Source organism: Serinus canaria, chromosome 1A, assembly GCF_022539315.1.
Source record: "Serinus canaria isolate serCan28SL12 chromosome 1A, serCan2020, whole genome shotgun sequence".
Classification (NCBI taxonomy): Eukaryota; Metazoa; Chordata; class Aves; order Passeriformes; family Fringillidae; genus Serinus; species Serinus canaria.
In genome coordinates, this window is record NC_066314.1 from 620,244 (window position 1) to 638,990 (window position 18,747).

The window sequence follows — 18,747 nt, forward strand, 5'->3', positions numbered from 1 at the left end:
GAGAGATTCCAGCACATTCCAGGGCCTGGAGGGGCTCCAGGAGAGCTGAAATTTGGGAAAGGCTTGGAGAGACGGGACACAGGGAATGGCTCCCAGTGCCAGAGGGCAGGCATGGATGGGATCTTGGGAATTGGGAATTCCTGGCTGGGCTGGAATTCCCAGAGCAGCTGGGGCTGCCCCTGGATCCCTGGAATGTGCAAGGAAAGGCTGGAGCAGCCTGGGATGGTGGGAATTTCCCTGCCCTTGGAATGGGATTTAAGGTTCCTTCCCACCAAACCATCCCAGGATTCCGTAAAAGGAAAAAAAACCCCTGGAATTCCTGTGGGATTTGCTGCCCCGTTCCCACATTCCTCCTGACCCTCCCCAGCTTTATCCCGGCTCAAATTCCCGTGGATCCGTCAGAGCTAATCCCAGATTTCTTCAGGCATCCGGAAATCCAGCCCTGCTCCATCCATCCCAAGGAATTCCCAGAAGGATCCAGGAATTAAACCCTGCCTGGAGGCATCCAAGGAAAAACAAATCCAAGGAAAAGCCGAACAGCAGAATCCCTTCAGGCTCCTCCAGGGGATTTTTTTTTTGGGATGCAAATTTTCCGGCTCTCCAAAGGTTCCGGCGCTGTCAGGCCTTGGAATGCTCCCAAATCCCGGATTCTGCTCAATTCCCACTGCTCTGCTCCCAACAGCTCCCCCTGGAAAATTCCCACTTCGGAGCCCTTTGGAATTCCAGCCTCCCAGGAAGGAATTTTGGGATCTGGGGCTTCTCTCCAAATCTCCCTGGGCAGCCCCTTCCAAAGCCTGACCCCTTTTCCATGGAAAAATATTCCCAAAATCCAACCGAAATCTCCCCTCGAGGCCGTTCCCTCTTTTCCCATCCATCATTCCCTGGATTCTCCTTCCCTCCCACAGCCATTCCCAGTTTCTGCTCCTCTCTTCCAACACTCCCCATCCTCATCCCACAGGGCCTGGAGCAGCCTGGAATTCCAGCAGGGATTTCCGCAGGGAATCCGCGTTCCGTGTGTGGAGTGAGGGTCGGGAATGGATCCAACGGATCTGGGAATCAACACTGGGAATGGCTCTGGATGGATCCGGGAATCAGAACTGGGAATGGCCCCAGATGGATCCGATGGATCTGGGAATCAGCCCCAGGAATGGATCCAATGGTTCCAGGAATCAGCACCAGGAGCTGGAATGGCCCCAGATGGATCTGGGAATCAGCACTGGGAATGGCTCCGGATGGATCCAATGGATCTGGGAATCAGCACCGGGAATGCTCTGGATGGATGGGATGGATCCAGGAATCAGCTCCAGGAATGGATCCGATGGATCTGGGAATCAGCACCGGGAGCTGTTCCTGCTCCGGATGGATCCGGGAATCAGCGCTGGGAACGGCTCCGGGTGGATCCGGGAATCAGCGCTGGGAATGGCTCTGGATGGATCCGGGAATCAGCACTGGGAATGGCTCCGGGTGGATCTGGGAATCAGCACTGGGAATTATCCGGATGGATCCGGGAATCAGCGCTGGGAATGGCTCCGGGTGGATCCGGGAATCATCCCCGGAGCCGCTCCCGCTCCGCCGGCTCCAGCTGCGGAGCTGATTTGGGAACGGATCCGGCTCTGATTCCCGTCATTATCCCGTCATTCCGGCTCTAATCAAGCATTCCTTGGAAAAAATAGCGGCAATCAAATGGAACAGGAAAGGGAGGGGACGGACGGAGCCGGGAAAACGTTCCCGAGGAATTTTCGGCCTCAGCAGAATTTCGGGATGGGGGGGGGGCGGGCAGGAAGGAGCTTGGGAATGGGAATTGCTGATCCGAAGGTTTCGGATCCTTCCCGTGATCCAGGATTTCCTCTCCCTTCCTCATTCCCATTTTCCTTCCCTATTCCTGAGGACCTGGATCCCACACGGAGAGGGATTCCCACAGTGGGAATACCGGGGTTTTCCATGGGCTGGAATTCCAGGATTTCCCAGCCTCCCCCCAGAATTCCCTGACAACCTTCCCAGAGCTGATCCCACCTGGAAAACTGGGACGAATCCCGGCACAATTCATTTTTCCCAAATTCCCAGTCTGGCATTCCCAGCACCTTTCCTTTATCCCAAGGAATTCCTGGCAATTCCAGTGGGGTGGGAGCCACAGCAGCAGAATTCCCAAGGGAAAGTGGCTCTGGACTGGCCCCAAAAGACAAAAAGCGGGAATATTGGGAATATTTACAAGGGCCCCATTCCCAAAAACTGGGATCAATCCCATCCAGATCCCCTGGGATCCAGGGAATTCCAGCCCCTGGCACAGCCATGGGAAATAGGGAAAGCTGCTCCCAAATCCCACGGATCCCGGATTCCTGAGGGAGCCAATTCCAGGATGTTGGGAATACAGGGAGGATCCCGGGGGGATCAGGGAGATCCAAAGGCACCGGGATTCAGCAGATTCCCATGAAATTCCCAAGCACGGATATCCCTCAAATCCGACCCAGCAAAGGCCAGAGGTCAGAAAATCCTGGAATGATGGCCGGAGCTGGGAAGGATCCAAAGGGATCAAAGCCAGGAGGGATTGTGCTGGAATGTTCCTTTTCCTGCTGTTCCCTCTTTTCCATAACCCAGGAATGACGATGGGAGAATCCCAGGGAACAAAAGAAGGGAAAACCAAAAAAAACAAAACAAAAAAGGCCGAGGACATTCCATAGGAAAAACTGGGAGGAATTCCCTTTTCCGGCAATCTCCCGGCGCCGGGAGAGAAGCGGGATCCTGGAATTGCTGGATCTGGACCGGCAAATCCAGGGAATTCTGGCTGAGGGATCCAGGAGGGAAAGGTGGGAACGAGGCGCCAATCCCAACGGGAAATCCTGGGAAAAGCCCATTTCCAGCTGGGAAGGGGAATTCCCGAGCCTTGGGAATGGTGGAGCACAGCGCGTCCTCCAATCCCTGCTCCAAGCCGGGAAAGCAGCGGCATTCCTGGGACTGCCCCTGGGAAAGGGAGCCTGGAATGGTTTGGGTGGGAATGGAGCGGAAATCCCACGGAATTCCAAGGGCAGGGAGATTCCCACCCTCCCAGGCTGCTCCAGCCTTTCCTGGGACATTCCAGGGATCCAGGGGCAGCCCCAGCTGCTCTGGCAATTCCAGCCCAGCCAGGAATTCCCAATTCCCAAGATCCCATCCATCCCTGCCCTCTGGCACTGGGAGCCATTCCCTGGATCCCGTCTCTCCAGGCCTTTCCCAAATTTCAGCTCTCCTGGATCCCCTCCAGGCCCTGGAATGTGCTGGAATCTCCCCCTGGATCCTTCCCTTCTCCAGGGGAACATTCCCAGTTTTCCCAGCCTGGCTCCAGCTCCTTCTCCCAGCGTTTATTCCTCAGACGTTTCCCCAGGCTTTTCCAGGAGCTCTCCTGGCTCGGCATTCCCGAGCTCCGGAGAAGAGGGAAGAGCAGCCGGAGCCGTCTCACACCCATGCCCACGGAAAACATGGATGGGAAAGGAGTCAGGGATCCAAGGAAACCCGGCCCGGCTGCCAGGCTGCTCCGAGCCTTTCCCGGGAAGAGGAGGGGGAGGAGCCCCGGGAGGGAGTTGGGGGAATCCCTTTGGAATCCTCTTCCCGCTGAAAAGCCGGGATGCGTTCGAGGGATTAGCGCCATTCCAGAGGCGGAAATTCCTTGGATAATCCGGCCTGGGGAATGTTCTGCACGTCAATCCAGCCTGAGGGGATTTTCCTAATTCCCACCCGCTCTCCAGGGAAAATCTGGGATCAGCCCTGTAAGCAGGGATTCAGAAAAGTTTGGAGATCCCTCCCAGGTGGAATTCCCAGCTGGAAAACAGCGGGATTTGGGAATTCCCCATCCTGAAAAATCGCAGGGAGACGGAGTCCTCTGCATCCTTAGGGAAGGAATTCCCGGAATTCCCACCCCTGGAGCAGCTCCTGGCAGGATGAGGAGCTCCATGGGAAGCCCTGGGAATGCTGGATCCTGGCCAGAATTCCCAGAAAATCCAGCAGGAGTGTGGGCAGGGATTGGGATGGGCCCATCCCACAAAGGGCAGAACCATCCCTAAAAACCCATGGAAAAACCTGGATCCACATCCCTAAAAACCCATGGAAAAACCTGGATCCACATCCCTAAAAACCCATGGAAAAACCTGGATCCACATCCCTAAAAACCCATGGAAAAACCTGGATCCACATCCCCCAAAACTCATGGAAAACCCCTCCCCCCATTTTCCAGGGAATATTCCTGGAATTTTTCCTTATTTTTCATGATCGTGCACCAGGAGATGGAAAAATTCCTTCTCCAAGTTTTTCTGCGGGAATGCCAACACCGGATTCCCGCTGGATCATTTGGGATAGTTCTGATTTCCCTGGATTGATCTGAATTCCAGGAAAAAAATTACGGATCCTCCTTGGAATTGGCAGCTCCGAGCGGATCCTGGTGGAAAACAGGGAAAAACCTGCGGACATTTTGCTCCTGGAGGTTTTATTTTCCCGCGGGAATTCCAGGATTTCTGAGCAGCCTCTGCAGCCAGAGCAGAGCATGACACGGCACTTCCCAGCCCTTGGAAAAATCCAGGATTAAACCCCGAAATCCTGGAATTCCTGACCTTGGAAAAGCCCCCCTGGGTTATCAAATCCCACCTCATTCCCAGCTCAACATCCAGGAATTCCTTGGAATTCCTCCAGGGGTGGCGACTCCAAAGCTCCCTGGGTAAGGCCTGACCAACTTTTCCATGGAAAAAATTCCCAAATATCCAAGCTGAGCCTCCCTGGCCCAGCCTGAGGCCTTTCCCTGTTTTCCCGCCCCCTATTCCCTCAGGAATTCCGTGGCACCGGAAATTCCCAATTCCAGCGGCATTCCCGGGTTCATCCGTGTGAATTGGAGGGAAAATTCCTGATGGGAACAGCAACTCCCGGGGCTGATCCCAACTCCGCTGGGTGGGGTTTTCCTGGGAATGGGAATCCACCTGGAGCCAGCGGCAAACAGCGGGAAAAGAGCGTTTTCCATGGTGGGTTTTCCATGAGGATTTTTCCAGGGGGGTTTTCCATGGGGGGTTTTCCATGGGGATTTTTCCAGGGGGATTTTTCTAGGGGGATTTTTCCAGGGGGATTTTCCAGGGGGATTTTTCCAGGGGGATTTTTCCAGGGGGGGTTTTCCATTGGGAGGTTTTCCATTGGGGGGTTTTCCATGGGGATTTTTCCATGGGATTTTTCCATGGGGGGGTTTTTCCATGGGGGGGTTTTTCCATGGGGGGTTTTCCATGGGATTTTCCATGGGATTTTCTGGGGGTTTTTCCTGGTTCATGGGGGGTTTTCCATGGGGGTTTTTCCATGGGGGTTTTTCCATGGGGGGGTTTTCCATGGGGGGGTTTTCCATGGGGGGGTTTTCCAGGGGGATTTTTCCAGGGGGATTTTTCCAGGGGGATTTTTCCAGGGGGATTTTTCCAGGGGGATTTTTCCAGGGGGGGTTTTCCGTGGATATGGCAGCAGAGGCGTGACGGGAGCCCATGGAAACCTTGGGATGCCCCATGGCATTTTTTGGGATCAGCTCCACCCCATCGGATGATTCCCAACTCCCCCATGCCCGGATCCGGGATCAGATTTCCAGGATCTCCAGGAGGCGATGGATTTTCCCGGCATTGGAAATTCCAAAGCCACTCCGAGAGCACCGGGAATCATGTCCCAACATCCCAATTCCCTGAGCAGCAGGAATTCCCAGGGAATTCCTCCTTCAGCATTCCCAATCCACAATTCCCCCCGGCAGTTCCTCACCCACAGCTCCCATTCCAGAATTTTCCCAGAAGGTGACTCCCAGTTTGGGTTTTCTGGGAATTTCAGGACAGACAAGGAACGGGAAACTTCGGGAAGAGCAGGGAAACCGGGATGGATAAGGAAGATCCCTCTGCCCGCCCCGATCCCATCCGGAATAAACAGCAGGAGTGGAGGGAAAACCGGGAAAAGCCGAGCTCCAAAAATCCCGGAAAACTCCCCACACGTGGAGGCCACAGCGAGGGAAAAAAATGTGGGAAAAAGGATAAAGCTGGGAGGGAAAACAAAGAATTCCAAGGAGAAAATTCCATAGTTACCGACTTCACGGAGCTGCTGGTCTGGAGCATGGATGGGAATGGAAAAGAGAGAAAAAAAACATGGAAAAGAGAGAAAAAAACATGGAAAAGAGAGAAAAAAAAAAAAACCCATGGAAAAACGGCAGAGGCACAAATGGAACAAGGAGGAAATGAAACGTGGGAATGGTCTCCAGCTAAATCCCGGGAATTACCCCCTGGAATGCTGTCCAGGGAAGTGGGGACTCCTCAGCCAGGTCAGGACCTGGGACAATCCCGAAAAACCCAACCCGGGATCTCAGCTTTGGTTGGAATTCCAGGCCAGGACCATGGAAAATCCCCAAATCCCAACACGAGATCCCAAATTTTGGCGAAATTCCGGATCGGGACCACAGACAGCTCCCTGAAATTCCAACAAAAGACCCCGGGTTTGGTTGGAATTCCGGGTCAGAGCACGGACATCACCTCCAATCCCAGCCCAAGATTCCAAATTTGGGTGGAATTCCAGGTCAGAGCAGGAAAAGCCCCTAAAAACTTAACCCCTGACCCCAAATCCGGTTGGAATTCCAGGTCAGACCGTGGACAACCCCTCCAATCCAAAAAAAGATCCCAAATTTCCCCAGAATTCCAGGTCCGGCCATGGACAACCCCTCCAATCCCAAAAATTATCCCACATCCGGTTGGAATTCCAGGTCAGACCACGGACACCCCCTCCAATCCCAAGAAAACCCCCAAATTTCCTTGGAATTCCAGAGCAGACTACGGACATCACCTCCAATCCCAAAAATTATCCCAGACCCAGGTGGATACACAGGTCAGACCATGGACATCACCTCCAATCCCAAAAAAGATCCCAAATCCAGTTGGAATTCCAGGTCAGACCACAAAGAGCCCCTAAAGACCCAACCCAAGATCCCAAATTTCCTCGGAATTCCAGGTCCGGCCATGGACACCCCCTCCAATCCCAAAAAAACCCCGAATTTCCTTGGAATTCCAGGCCAGACCACGGACAACCCCTCCAACCCCAACCCCGAACGTTCCCTTTGGACCCCAGATCCCAAAGGAGGCCGAAATTCCAGCCGAGATCCCGAGGGAGCCGATCCATGAAAACCCGGCGGTGCCACGGCCGCCCCTTCCCGAATTCCCGGCTTTCCCCGGCCCGGAACGTTCCGTCGCTTCCAATCCCACGGGAACTCAACTCCCTCCGGAATTCTCCCGCCGATTTTGGGTCGCGCTGGAAAACTGGGACAGCTCCGAGGTCGCCGGGATGCGGAGTGGAATTAATGAGGAATTTTCTAATTTTGGGATGGGAATCGGGGCCGGCCGCCGGCTCGGAATATTCCCGACGGGAGCGTCTCCCGGGTTTCTTCACTTCCACGGAAAACCGAGGCACTTCCCGAATTCCAGCTGGGAATTTGGGGTCACTCGGAGCCCCTCGTTTATGGGCTGGAATTCCAGGTGGGAATGACAATCCCCAGGATTGTCTGGAGCCGAGGAGGGAGCAAATCCGTCTGGGATTCCCGGGAAAATCCTGAAATTATTCCCAAAAACCCAACGGGATTTCTATTCCTGAGGCGCCACCTCGGTTTTTCCGGGAATATCCCGTAATTCAGGGATTCCCAACGGAATTCCCACGGGGAAGGGGAAGCACAAGGAGATTTTTCCCAGAGGATGGAGGAAAGCAACATTCCAGGACCAAATTCTGGGATTCGAATCCAGGAAAAGCTCCAGGAAATGCAGGAATGCCAAAACGAATCCTTGAAACCATTCCTTAAAATTGGTTTTCCCTTAAAAGTTTTGCTTCTTCTGGAAAATTCCGGGAATTTTCGCGCTCAGTTTAAGGTGTCTGTCTCCAAGGGTTTTTCCCGCCCGGAGCATTTCCTGCTCCGGCCCCTGATCCCAAAAATCTGATTCCCAAAAAAGATCCGTGAAGTTATCCCAGGGATCTGAGAAGCCTCGGCCTGGAAAACTGGATTTGGATGGAGGCTTTTCCTGAGAATTCCAGGGAAAACCCTTTTTTTAAAAAATCCGGGATTCCCGGAATTCCAGCTTTGGGAATGAACGAAGGGAAGGATTTTGGGGCCAGGGCAGAGTTTTCCAACTCATCCCAGTGGGAAAAACTGATCCCATCCCAGGGGTTCCGCTCTCCTTTTTTTCCAAAGGAAAAGATCCATCCAAAACCAAGATCCAAGGAAAATCCATCGGGATCAGCCTGGAAATCAGAGTCAAACCTCGGGAATTCCCGCGCCGGTCGATCCCAGAAAAACTTTCATGGATCTGAATCCAGCTCCAGAGCGGAGCCCACAAATCCCAGCCCAGGCTTGGAATACGGGAATTCTGTCCCAAAATCAGAAGGAAAAATGCAGGAATTGTGGGAATTCTGTCCCAAAAAACAGATGGAAAAAAGCAGGAAATGTGGGAATTCTGTCCCAAAAAACAGATGGAAAAATGCAGGAATTGTGGGAATTCTGTCCCAAAAATCCAAGTTTTGATGGGATCTCCCTCTCTTGTCACCAAGGATTTTTCCAGGGATAACGGATGAGAATTCCCAATGTTCTCCCAGAATCCAGGAGGGAATGCCATTTTAATGGGAATTTTCTGGAACAAGCCAGCCTCATCCTGGATATTCCCACGATTTTCCGATGGATTTCCACCCGCGCATTTGGAAAAATCTCCTCTTTTGGGAATTTTGGGAACTCTGGGATGGCTCCAGCGGATCCCAACCAAGGAACACCGTGGGAATTCTCGGCCTTCTCCGAACAAGGAAGAAATTCCACTAAAAACAGGGAGGGAGGGAATGGAAATCTCTGGGAATGGTCCTGTCCAGCTTCCCTGCGGACACGGAAATTCGGGAAGAGGGATCTTCCCAAATTCGGCAAAAACCGAGGCTGAGGGAAAAGCAAAGCACGGGAAAAGTTGGGAATTTTTCAATCCCCAGCAAGATCCCTACACCTGGATGGGAGGCGGAGCCAAGAATTCCTGGGATTCTGGAATGGTTTGGGTGGGAAGGATCCTTGGGATCCTCCCGTTCCAATTCCCACATTCCCAGGTTGCTCCAAACTCGGACAACTCCGGGGACGGAGCAGCCACAATTCCCACAAAATCCCAAAAATCCTGAGGCCATCCCACCAGGCCATCCCTAAATCCCGAATTTATTTTTTTCCACCTTTATCCAGCAGAGAATTTTTCCTTGGATTTCCGGTCAGGAAATTGGGATTTGGGGAAGTTCAAAGCGGAGCGGCTCCGACAATTCCGCAAAAACTTTTCCCGGTGACCTGAAATCCCGAAAATCCCAATGGAAAAATCCCGGTCTGACCTGAAATGAGGGAATCTGACCCGGGAAAAAGCGGGATTCGGGACAGATGGCATTCCCGAGGGCTCGGATGATTTTCCAGCCGGGAACCAGCTGCATCCTGGCTCCTTCCCAAACGACCTTCCCGGAGGGAAAACCGGGAGCAGGAGGAGAAATTCCTGACCTTGGGATGAAGGGAAAACTTCCCAGGAATCCCGAGCCCGGGAGAAGCCTCGGGAATGAGCTGATCCTGGGAAATGTGGTGGAAAACGGGAATGTGGGATTGGGAATTATCCCGGGAAGGAGGTGGAGCTGTTGGAGCAAATCCAGAGGGGGCACCGGGAAGGTTCAAGGGATGGAGCTGGGAAAACTGGGAATGCTCCCCTGGAGAAGGGAAGGCTCCAGGGAGAGCTTCCAGCACATTCCAGGGCCCGGAGGGGCTCCAGGAGAGCCGAAATTTGGGAAAGGAATGGAAGGATGGGACACAGGGAATGGCTTCCCACTGGGAAAAGGGAGATTGGGGTGGGATCTTGGGAATGAGGAATTCCTGGCTGGGCTGGAATTCCCAGAGCAGCTGGGGCTGCCCCTGCATCCCTGGAATGCCCAAGGAAAGGCTGGAGCAGCCCGGGAGGGTGGGAATGTCCCTGCCCTTGGAATGGAACGGGAATGATCTCATGGATAGGGATGAGATCCATCATCCCCCAAACCATTCCAGGATCCCGGAGATTCCCAGGCTGCTCCTTGGCCAGAATTCCTGAAATTCCAGCTTCCCATCCTCGTCCAGCGGTCCCTTTCATCCCCAAACCTTTTCCCATCCTTCCAGCTCCATTCCCAACGTTCCCGTTCCCAGGAATCTCCACCGCACCATTCCAGAACCCTGGAGAGTTCCCTCGGCCGGAATTCCTCCCGTTCCAGCCTCTCCCGGCATTCCCGGCCACTCCCGAGCTCAGGGCTCCGGGATTTTCCCGAATCCATGGAACATGACGAAGCAGCGCCGTTCTGGAGCTGCCAAGATTCCCAAAAATCCGCGGATCGGCCTCTCCCGGAGCAATTCCAGGAGGGAAGGGATTGAGCCCCCCCCCCGAACTCCGGGAATATCCAGCGGGAAGCGATTCCCGCTGCCAGGGGTCACTCCACCTCCTCCTCCTCCTCCTCCCTCTTCCCACGGGTTGTTTTTCCCTGGAGATCACGCGGCAGGAATTTTGGGATGGAGAAGCGAATCCCAAGGATTTTGTGGCAGCGACTCCAGGACCACCCACTCCACGGCAGCACGAGGGAAAACAGGGAAAAGGGCGGGGGGAAAACATCGGGAAAAGCATTCCACACATCCCAGGAATCCTTCCCGCACCCTGGAATTCCGCACCTGCATCCCAGGAATGCCGAAATCCCGCGTGAAACCCTCGGAATTCCAAGGAATCCACAGGAATTCCTCAGCGCAGCCCCTCCTTCCCGGCCGGCTCCCGCTCCCCGCAGGGAAAACAAATCCTTGGGAAGGGCAGCGGGAATGTGGGAGCCGCAATTCCAAGCCGGGAATATTCCCGGTCTCCCTCTCCCGTCATTCCAGAGGCTCCAGCCCCGCGTCCTGCCAGGAATCCGCCAAAAAATCGCGGAGGAGGGAGAGGAGGAGAAGCTCCCGAAACTTTCCGGGGTGGGGAGGGGGGAGAAAAACTCTGGAATTCTCCGGCTGGCAGGGAATTCCCTTCCTGGGGAGGCTGGCAGCTGGAATTCCGAGCTTCCAGCAGAATTCCCAGCCCAACGCCAAGGCAGCGCGGCCGTTATCCAGGAAAATTCCCCCGGCATTATCCATGAGAATTCCCCCAGCTTTATCCACGAAAATTTCCTTGGTGTTATCCACGAAAATTCCCCGGCCGTTATCCATGAATTTTTTTCCCCTGCCGTTATCCATGAGAATTTCCCGGCTCCCGCTGCAGCTCGGGAAGCGGAGCCGGGAAAAGCCGGAATGGGCGAGGGGGGTTGGGAACTCGGGATGTGGGAATGGGATTTGGGAGCGGAGCCGGGATGGGCGCGGGGAGGGGGGGGACAAGGACGCGGCCCCGGAAGGACGGGAATGGGAATGGGAACGCCGGGAATGGGAACGGAGCTGGAGCGGGGCCGGTCGGGAGCGCAGCCCCAAAACCGGGAGGGGATCCCAAAACCGGGAGGGGGGGATCCCCAAAAACCGGGAGGGGGGGATCCCCAAAACCGGGAGGGGGGGATCCCAAAAACCGGGATGGGGGGATCCCAAAAACCGGGATGGGGGGATCCCAAAAACCGGGAGGGGGGGATCCCAAAAACCGGGAGGGTGGGCATCTCAAAAACCGGGATGGGGGATCCCCAAAAACCGGGATGGGGGATCCCCAAAAACCGGGATGGGGGATCCCAAAAACCGGGAGGGGGGGCATCCCCAAAACCGGGAGGGGGGACCCAAAAACCGGGAGGGGGGGATCCCAAAAACCGGGAGGGGGGGCATCCCCAAAACCGGGATGGGGGATCCCCAAAAACCGGGATGGGGGATCCCCAAAAACCGGGATGGGGGGATCCCACAGAGCTCCAGCCCTAAAACCAGGAGTGGGGACCCCAAAACCAGGAGCGGGGACCCCAAGATGGGGAGTGGGGACCCCAGAGAGCTGAGGCCCCAAAACCGGTAAGGGGACCCCAAAACAGGATTGGGGACCCCAAAACGGCACAACGGGGATAGAGACCCCACAAAGCTGCGGCCCCAAAACCAGGCTGGGCACCCCAAAACCAGGCTGGGCACCCCAAAACCAGGCTGGGCACCCCACAGTCACAGGTAGGGACCCCACAGAGCTGCAGCCCCAAAACCAACCTGGGGACCCCAAAACCAACCTGGAAACACCAGGGAGCTGCAGCCCCACACCTGGGCTGGGGACCCCACTGAGCTGCAACCCCACAACCGGGCTGGACACCCCACAAAGCTGCCACCCCAAAACCAACCAGGGGACCCCACAGAGCTGAAACCCCACACCTGGCCTGGAGACCCCAAAGCCCTGCAGCCCCACAGGTGGGCTGGACACCCCACAGGTGGGCTCAAGACCCCAAAAGCTGCAGCCCCACAGCCGGGCTGGAGGCCCCACAGAGCTGCAGCCCCACAGGTGGGTTGGGCACCCCACAAGTGGCAACCCCATAACTGGGCTGGAGACCAGCCAGGTGATCTGGACACCCCACAGAGCTCCAGCCCCACAACCAGGCTGGAGACCCCACAGCCCTGCAGCCCCACAACCGGGCTGGAGACCCCACAGCCCTGCAGCCCCACAGCCGGGCTCGAGACCCCAAAAGCTCCAGCCCCACAGGTGGGTCGGAGACCCCACAGTTCCGGAGCCCCACAGGTGGGCTGGACACCCCACAAAGCTGCAACCCACCCAGCTGCAGACCCCGCAAAGAGACTGGAACCCCCCGAGGCCCTGCGGCCCCACAAGCAGCCCCACAAGCAGACCCCACAGCTCTGCAGCCCCACCTGAGCAGGGATCCCGAGGCACCGCAGCCCCACAGGTGGGCAGGACACCCCAAAAGCCGCAGCCCCACAGGTAGGCAGGAGGACACCCCCAAATCTGCAGCCCCACAGGTGGGCAGGAGGACACCCCACAAGCAGACCGGAGCCCCCACAGCCCTGCAGCCCCACAGGTGGGCAGGACGACATCCCCCAATCTGCAGCCCCACAAGCAGCCTGCAGACCCCACAGTTGTGCAGCCCCACACCTGCGCAGCGATCCCGAGGCACCGCAGCCCCACAGGTGGGCAGGACACCCCAAAAGCCGCAGCCCCACAGGTGGGCAGGACACCCCAAAAGCCGCAGCCCCACACCTGAGCGCTCCCCATCCCTCGGTCTGTCCATCCCACCCATCCCTCCATCCCAGCCGCGGCCCCGCCACTGCCGCATCCAGCCCCGGGGGCAGCACCCGCCGCTCCTCCCGCCCTCCCCGGCCGCTCCCCGCCGCCGTCCCGGTGTCCGCGTCGCTGTCCCCTCGTCCCCGCCGCCGTCCCGGTGTCCCCGCTCACCCTTGACGGCCTCGCCGCGGTTGAGCTGGATCTCGCCATCGCCCTGCGGCGCGTAGCTCTTCACCACGATGAACTTGCGGCCGGGCACGGCGCTGTAAAGCTTCCGCTTGGGCCCGCGCAGCGGGGCGGGCGCGGCGTGGGGCGCGGGCTCGGTACCGGGGCCGGCGGGGGGCCCGGCGGGGCCGGCGGGGCTGTAAACGAACACGTAGGTTACGGTGCTGATGCCCGGCAGCTCGCGGCTCGCCCCGCCGCGCCCCGCGGGCTGCGCCATGGCCGGGGGTGGCCCCCGCGGGGCTCAGCGCGGCCCCGGCGGCGCCGCCCGGGCGCGGGCAGCGGCGGAGGCTGGAGCGGCACCGGCTGCGGGGCGGCCGCCGCCCGCCACCGCCGGCTCCATGGCGCAGCGGCGCCGCCCGCCCCGCGCTCCGCTCCGCTCCCTCCGGCGCACCATGGCCCGGGGCAGGTGGGGCCGGAGCCCGCGGCTCCTCCCCCGGCGGGCGGGGACGCCGCCGGACCGGCCGCCCCCGCTCCCGCCGCTGCCGCCGCCGCCGCCGCCGCCGCCGCCCCCGCTGCCGGCGCGGTCCCGACCCCGCTCCCGCGACTGCTCCCGGGGCCGATCCCACTCCTGATCCCCATCCCGGATCCCCATCCCGAGACCGCTCCCGACCCCAGTGCTGCTCCCGGGGCCGATCCTACTCCCGCTCCTGATACCGACCCCGCTCCCGGGAGCGATCCCGGGACTGTCGAGCACCACCCGCAATCCCGTGTGGGAACGGGAGTGGAAATGGGAACGGGTGTGGGACCATGCCACAGCCATCCCAGGACCGATCCCGATCCCGCTCCTCATCCCGATCCCGGTCCCGGTCCCGGTCCCGGTCCCGGTCCCGGTCCCGGCGGGGCCCGCCCGGAGCCGCCCCCTGGCGGCCGCTGCTGGTGCTGCCCCGGGGAGGGAACCGGGGCGGGAGCGGGAATGGGAACGGGAAAGGGAGCGGGAGTGGGAGCGGGAATGGGAGTGGGAATGGGAGCGGGAATGGGAGTGGGAATGGGAGCGGGAATGGGAATGGGAACGGGAGCGGGAATGGGAATGGGAATGGGAGCGGGAATGGGTGTGGGAATGGGATCGGGATCAGATGTGGGAGCAAGATCAGGATGAGAGTGGGATTGGGATGGGGGCAGCGAAGGGAGCGGCTCCGGGGCGGGGAGGAGGGAGCAGGGAGCGGGATCGGGATGGGATCGGGATGGGAGCGGGATGGAGGAAGGAGGGAGGGTGCCCGGTTCCCATTCCCGGTTCAGGCGTGCCCGCGGTGCCAATGCCCGGTGCCCCCAGTTCCATATTTGCCCCCACAGTTCCACATTTTTCCACCCCAATTCCATGTTTTCCCCCCAGACTTTGGTGGAGTAACTGCAGAAATTGCGGGAAATGGGGGAAGGCTGGAATTGCAGGAATTGCGGGAATGCGGGAATGGCAGGCAGCTCCCGGGAATGCTGCGCTGGAGAATCCCTGAGGGCACTGAGGGGGCAGAGCCCTGCCCAGACACTGCGACACCCCTGGGTGCCACCCCTGGGTGCCACTGTCCCCTGTGCCACCTGTGCCCACTGCCACCCGCAGCGCCACTGTCACCTGTGCCACTGTCACCTGTGCCCCTGTGCCACTCGTGCCATCTCTGGGTGCCATTGTCACCTGTGCCACCCCCGTGCCTCAGTGCCACTTGTGCCAGCCTGTGGCCCACTGCCACCCACAGCGACACTGGGTGCCATTGTCACCTGTGCCAGCCCAGTGCCCCACTGCCCCTTGTGCCACCTGTGCCCACTGCCACCCACAGTGACGCTTTGTGCCGCTGTCACCTGTGCCAGCCTGTGCCACCCGTGTCCCAGTGCCACTGGTGCCATCCCTGGGTGCCGCTGTCACTTGTGCCAACCTGTGCCCCAGTGCCACCTGTGCCACCCTGTTCCCCACTGTCACCTGTGCCGCTGGTGCCACCCCTGGGTGCCACTGTCACCTGTGCCACCCTGTTCCCCACTGTCACCTGTCCCCCAGTGCCACCTGTGCCACCCTGTTCCCCACTGTCACCTGTCCCCCAGTGCCGCTGGTGCCACCCCGGGTGCCACTGTCACCTGTGCCACCCCGTGCCCTCCTCCTGTGTCCCTGAGCCCTTTCCCGGCTCCTTCTGGAATTTTCCCTCCTTTCCCAGCTCCGCTCCCTTCTCCCCTGGCGGGCAGAGCCCCGGGAATTCCCGGGGGGAAAAGAGCAGGAAGAGCTCGGCTTTCATCCCGAATCCCGGAATTCCAGAGCTTGGAAAAGAATTCCAAGGTCACCGAGCCCATCCCGAGCCCCCCAGCAGAGCCCTGCGCGGAATTCCAGGAATTCCTTGGACACCGGCAGGGATGGCGGCTCCGAAGCGCCCTGGGCAGCCCCGGCCAAGGCCTGAGCCCCCTTTCCATGGGGGGAAAAATTCCACCAGGAAAAAATTCCACGGGGAGAAAAATTCCACCAGGAAAAAAACTCCGAGGGGAGAAAAATTCCACCAGGAAAAAAATTCTAAGGGGAGAAAAATTCCATGAGGAAAAAAATTCCATGGGGAGAAAAATTCCATGAGTTAAAAAATTCCATCAGGAAAAAAAATTCCATCAGGAAAAAAAAATTCCATGAGTTAAAAAATTCCACGAGCTAAAAAATTCCCGGGTCGGAGCTGCCCGGCTGGGGTTGGATGTTTTCCACGGGAGAAAATTCCCGGGCGTTTTCCCAGCGGAGTTTTCCCTGCATCCCTCTTATCTCCCCTCTCCAGGAGGCTCCGGGCCCTCATTCCATGAATCCCGAGCTCATCCCGGGGATTAAGCGGCCCGTGAGATTCCCAACGTTCCCGGTGGATCCGGGATTTCTCCACGCCCGGCGCCCGCATCCTCCCGCCGGGATCCCCACGGGATTCCGAGGGAAACGGGAATTCTGGGAAGGAGCAGCGGCTCTTCCCCTTGCTCTGGGTTTGGCATTCCATGGAATTTTTTGTCCTGGATCGCCTCCACCCCGCTGGAATTCCAGGCGGGATTGATGGGGCTCCATGTCGGGATTCCGGGGAATTCCGGCCCACGGAAGCGCCCGGCTGGACTTGGGCACCTGGTGGTGCTTCCGTTGGGAATTGTCCCCTTCCAGGATGGAAAAACCTCCTCGGGAATAAACTGGGAATGAATCCCCTGAGAATTCCCGCTCTGGGTGGAGGAACACACCACGACATTCCCAACATGGCTCCCGCTGCATCCAACCTTCCCGAAAATCCCGGACGTTTTCATTTCCGTGGGATTTCATGGGAACGCTCAGGAGCGAATTCCAGGGGAAGGATCCCGGGACTGGTTTAAACAACGCTTCCCTTGGGAATTCCTGGAATTCCTGGAATTCCCACAATGTCTGGCTCTGTTTTCCGGGATTCCTGACCTCTCTTTCCCAGGGGAAGGAGCCCAAATCCCGGGAAGAGCATCCAGAGGGAGCTGGGGGGGCTCATCCTGGAAAAAAGGAGGATCGGGAGGGACCTTTTCCCTCCAGGATTCCGTGGCAGAGGCGGCAGCCGGGTGGGATTTGGGATCTGCTCCCGGGAAATCCCAGGGAACGGCCCCGAGCTGTGCCAGAGGAATTTTAGGTTGGATATTGGGAAAAATTCCTGAATTTTCCACATGGAATTGGGAAGAATTCCTGAATTCCCAAGCACAACTAGGAAAAATTCCCAAATTTTCAGACAGTAGGAGGGAAAGTTCATGAATTCCCACAGAATTAGGGAAGAATTCCTGAATTCCCACAGAATTAGGGAAGAATTCCTGCTCTTAGGAGAATTCCTCCCTCTGGGAGCATCCTGGGATTTTCCTTCTCTGCACTTGGAAACAGTTCCAGGATTTCTGGGCCCTCTTTCCCAGGATTTCTGACCCTGTTTCCCAGGATTTCTGACCCTCTTTCCCAGGATTTCTGACCCCTCTTTCCCAGGATTTCCAGCCCCTCTTTCCCAGGATTTCTAACCCTGTTTTCCAGGATTTCTGACCCCTCTTTCCCAGGATTTCTGACCCTGTTTCCCAGGATTTCTGACCCTCTTTCCCAGGATTTCTGACTCTATTTCCCAGGATTTCTGACCCTATTTCCCAGGATTTCTGACCTTATTTCCCAGGATTTCTGACCCTGTTTTCCAGGATTTCCGGCCCCTCTTTCCCAGGCTGGTGGGATCTGGGGGTGGCCACGGATCCGACTTCAGCCCCAGGAATTCCCAAACATTCCCTGGATTGTTCTTCCAACATTTCTGGGATCCTTTGCCCAACATTCCCGGGAAATTTTTTGCCCAGCACTTCCAGGATCCTTCTCCCAACATTTCCAGGATCTTTTCCCCCAGCATTCCCAGGATTGTTCTCCCAGAGCTTCCAAGATCCTTTCCCTCAAGTTTCCTTTTCCCCGGCATTCCCGGGATCTCTTCCCAGCATTCCTGGGATCTCTTCCCAGCATTCCCAAGATTGTTCTCCATGGACAGGGACACCTTTCCCTATCCCAGGTTGCTCCAAGCCCCATCCAAGCCGGCCTTGGGCACTTCCAGGGGTGGGATTTGACTCCAAACACCGCCTGGACGCCTGGAATTGTTCCTGGACAAATCCCAAACCTCTGGATCCCACCGGGAAATGCCCATGGAGGGAATTCCCACGATTCATTTCATTCCCTAAATCCAGCAGCAGCAGGAAAAAAATCCCAGGAATTGCTGGGAATTCCTTTGTTCCTTTGGCTGATGGCAGGGAGGGAAAACTTCCCCTTGGATGTGGGAATTCCAGGGTGGTGAAATCTGGGATAGGCAGGGAGGTTTTGGGAAGATCCCGCCCGGAAAGGAGCCGCAGGAATGAAGGGAGGATTTCGGGATGAGCCTGGCCGGACACATCGGGAATGTTGAGGAGGGATTAAAGCATTCCCGGAATTATTTTGGGAGCTCCAGCTGCGTGACCAGGAGAGTGGAAAAAAATGGGAATAAGGAAAACTGGAGGGATTCAGACACTGAATTCCCTTGGGAAAAAAAAAAAAAAAAACCCGGAGCAAACAAAGCTGGAAGAAACGTGGGATCAGAGGGAATTGCCGTGGATTGCTGGGAAAAGGAGCTGATCCCAAAAATCCCAGCTCTTCCCAGATCCAGGGGATGATTCCCTGCTCCAAACCTCCCTTCCCAAAGTGGGAACATTCAGGATGCACCGAGGGCCGAGCAGGAAAACCAGGACGGACCCAAGACCCTTCCCAGATCCGGAGGGCTCCAAAAACTGGGAATGAGGCCGGGATGAGCGTAAGGAATGAAACACCCGGAGGGACGATCCCAGCACGAGGAGCTGGATGGGAAACTCGTGGTGCTGGAGTGGGATTGTCGGGAATTGCGCGGAGGCTCCGGAGGCTCCGGCACGTGGGGGA

At 57.5% G+C, this 18,747-nt stretch overlaps 1 protein-coding gene across 1 annotated transcript in view; it reads right to left on the minus strand.

Moving 5' to 3' along the window:
• Positions 1-18,747, minus strand: part of SHANK3 (SH3 and multiple ankyrin repeat domains 3) — a 124,975-nt gene that overhangs the window by 68,848 nt on the left and 37,380 nt on the right. The window contains exon 10 of the mRNA XM_050985260.1: positions 13,348-13,531. Within this exon, the coding sequence (XP_050841217.1) occupies positions 13,348-13,531 (184 nt within the window). The remainder of the gene's footprint in view (positions 1-13,347; positions 13,532-18,747) is intronic.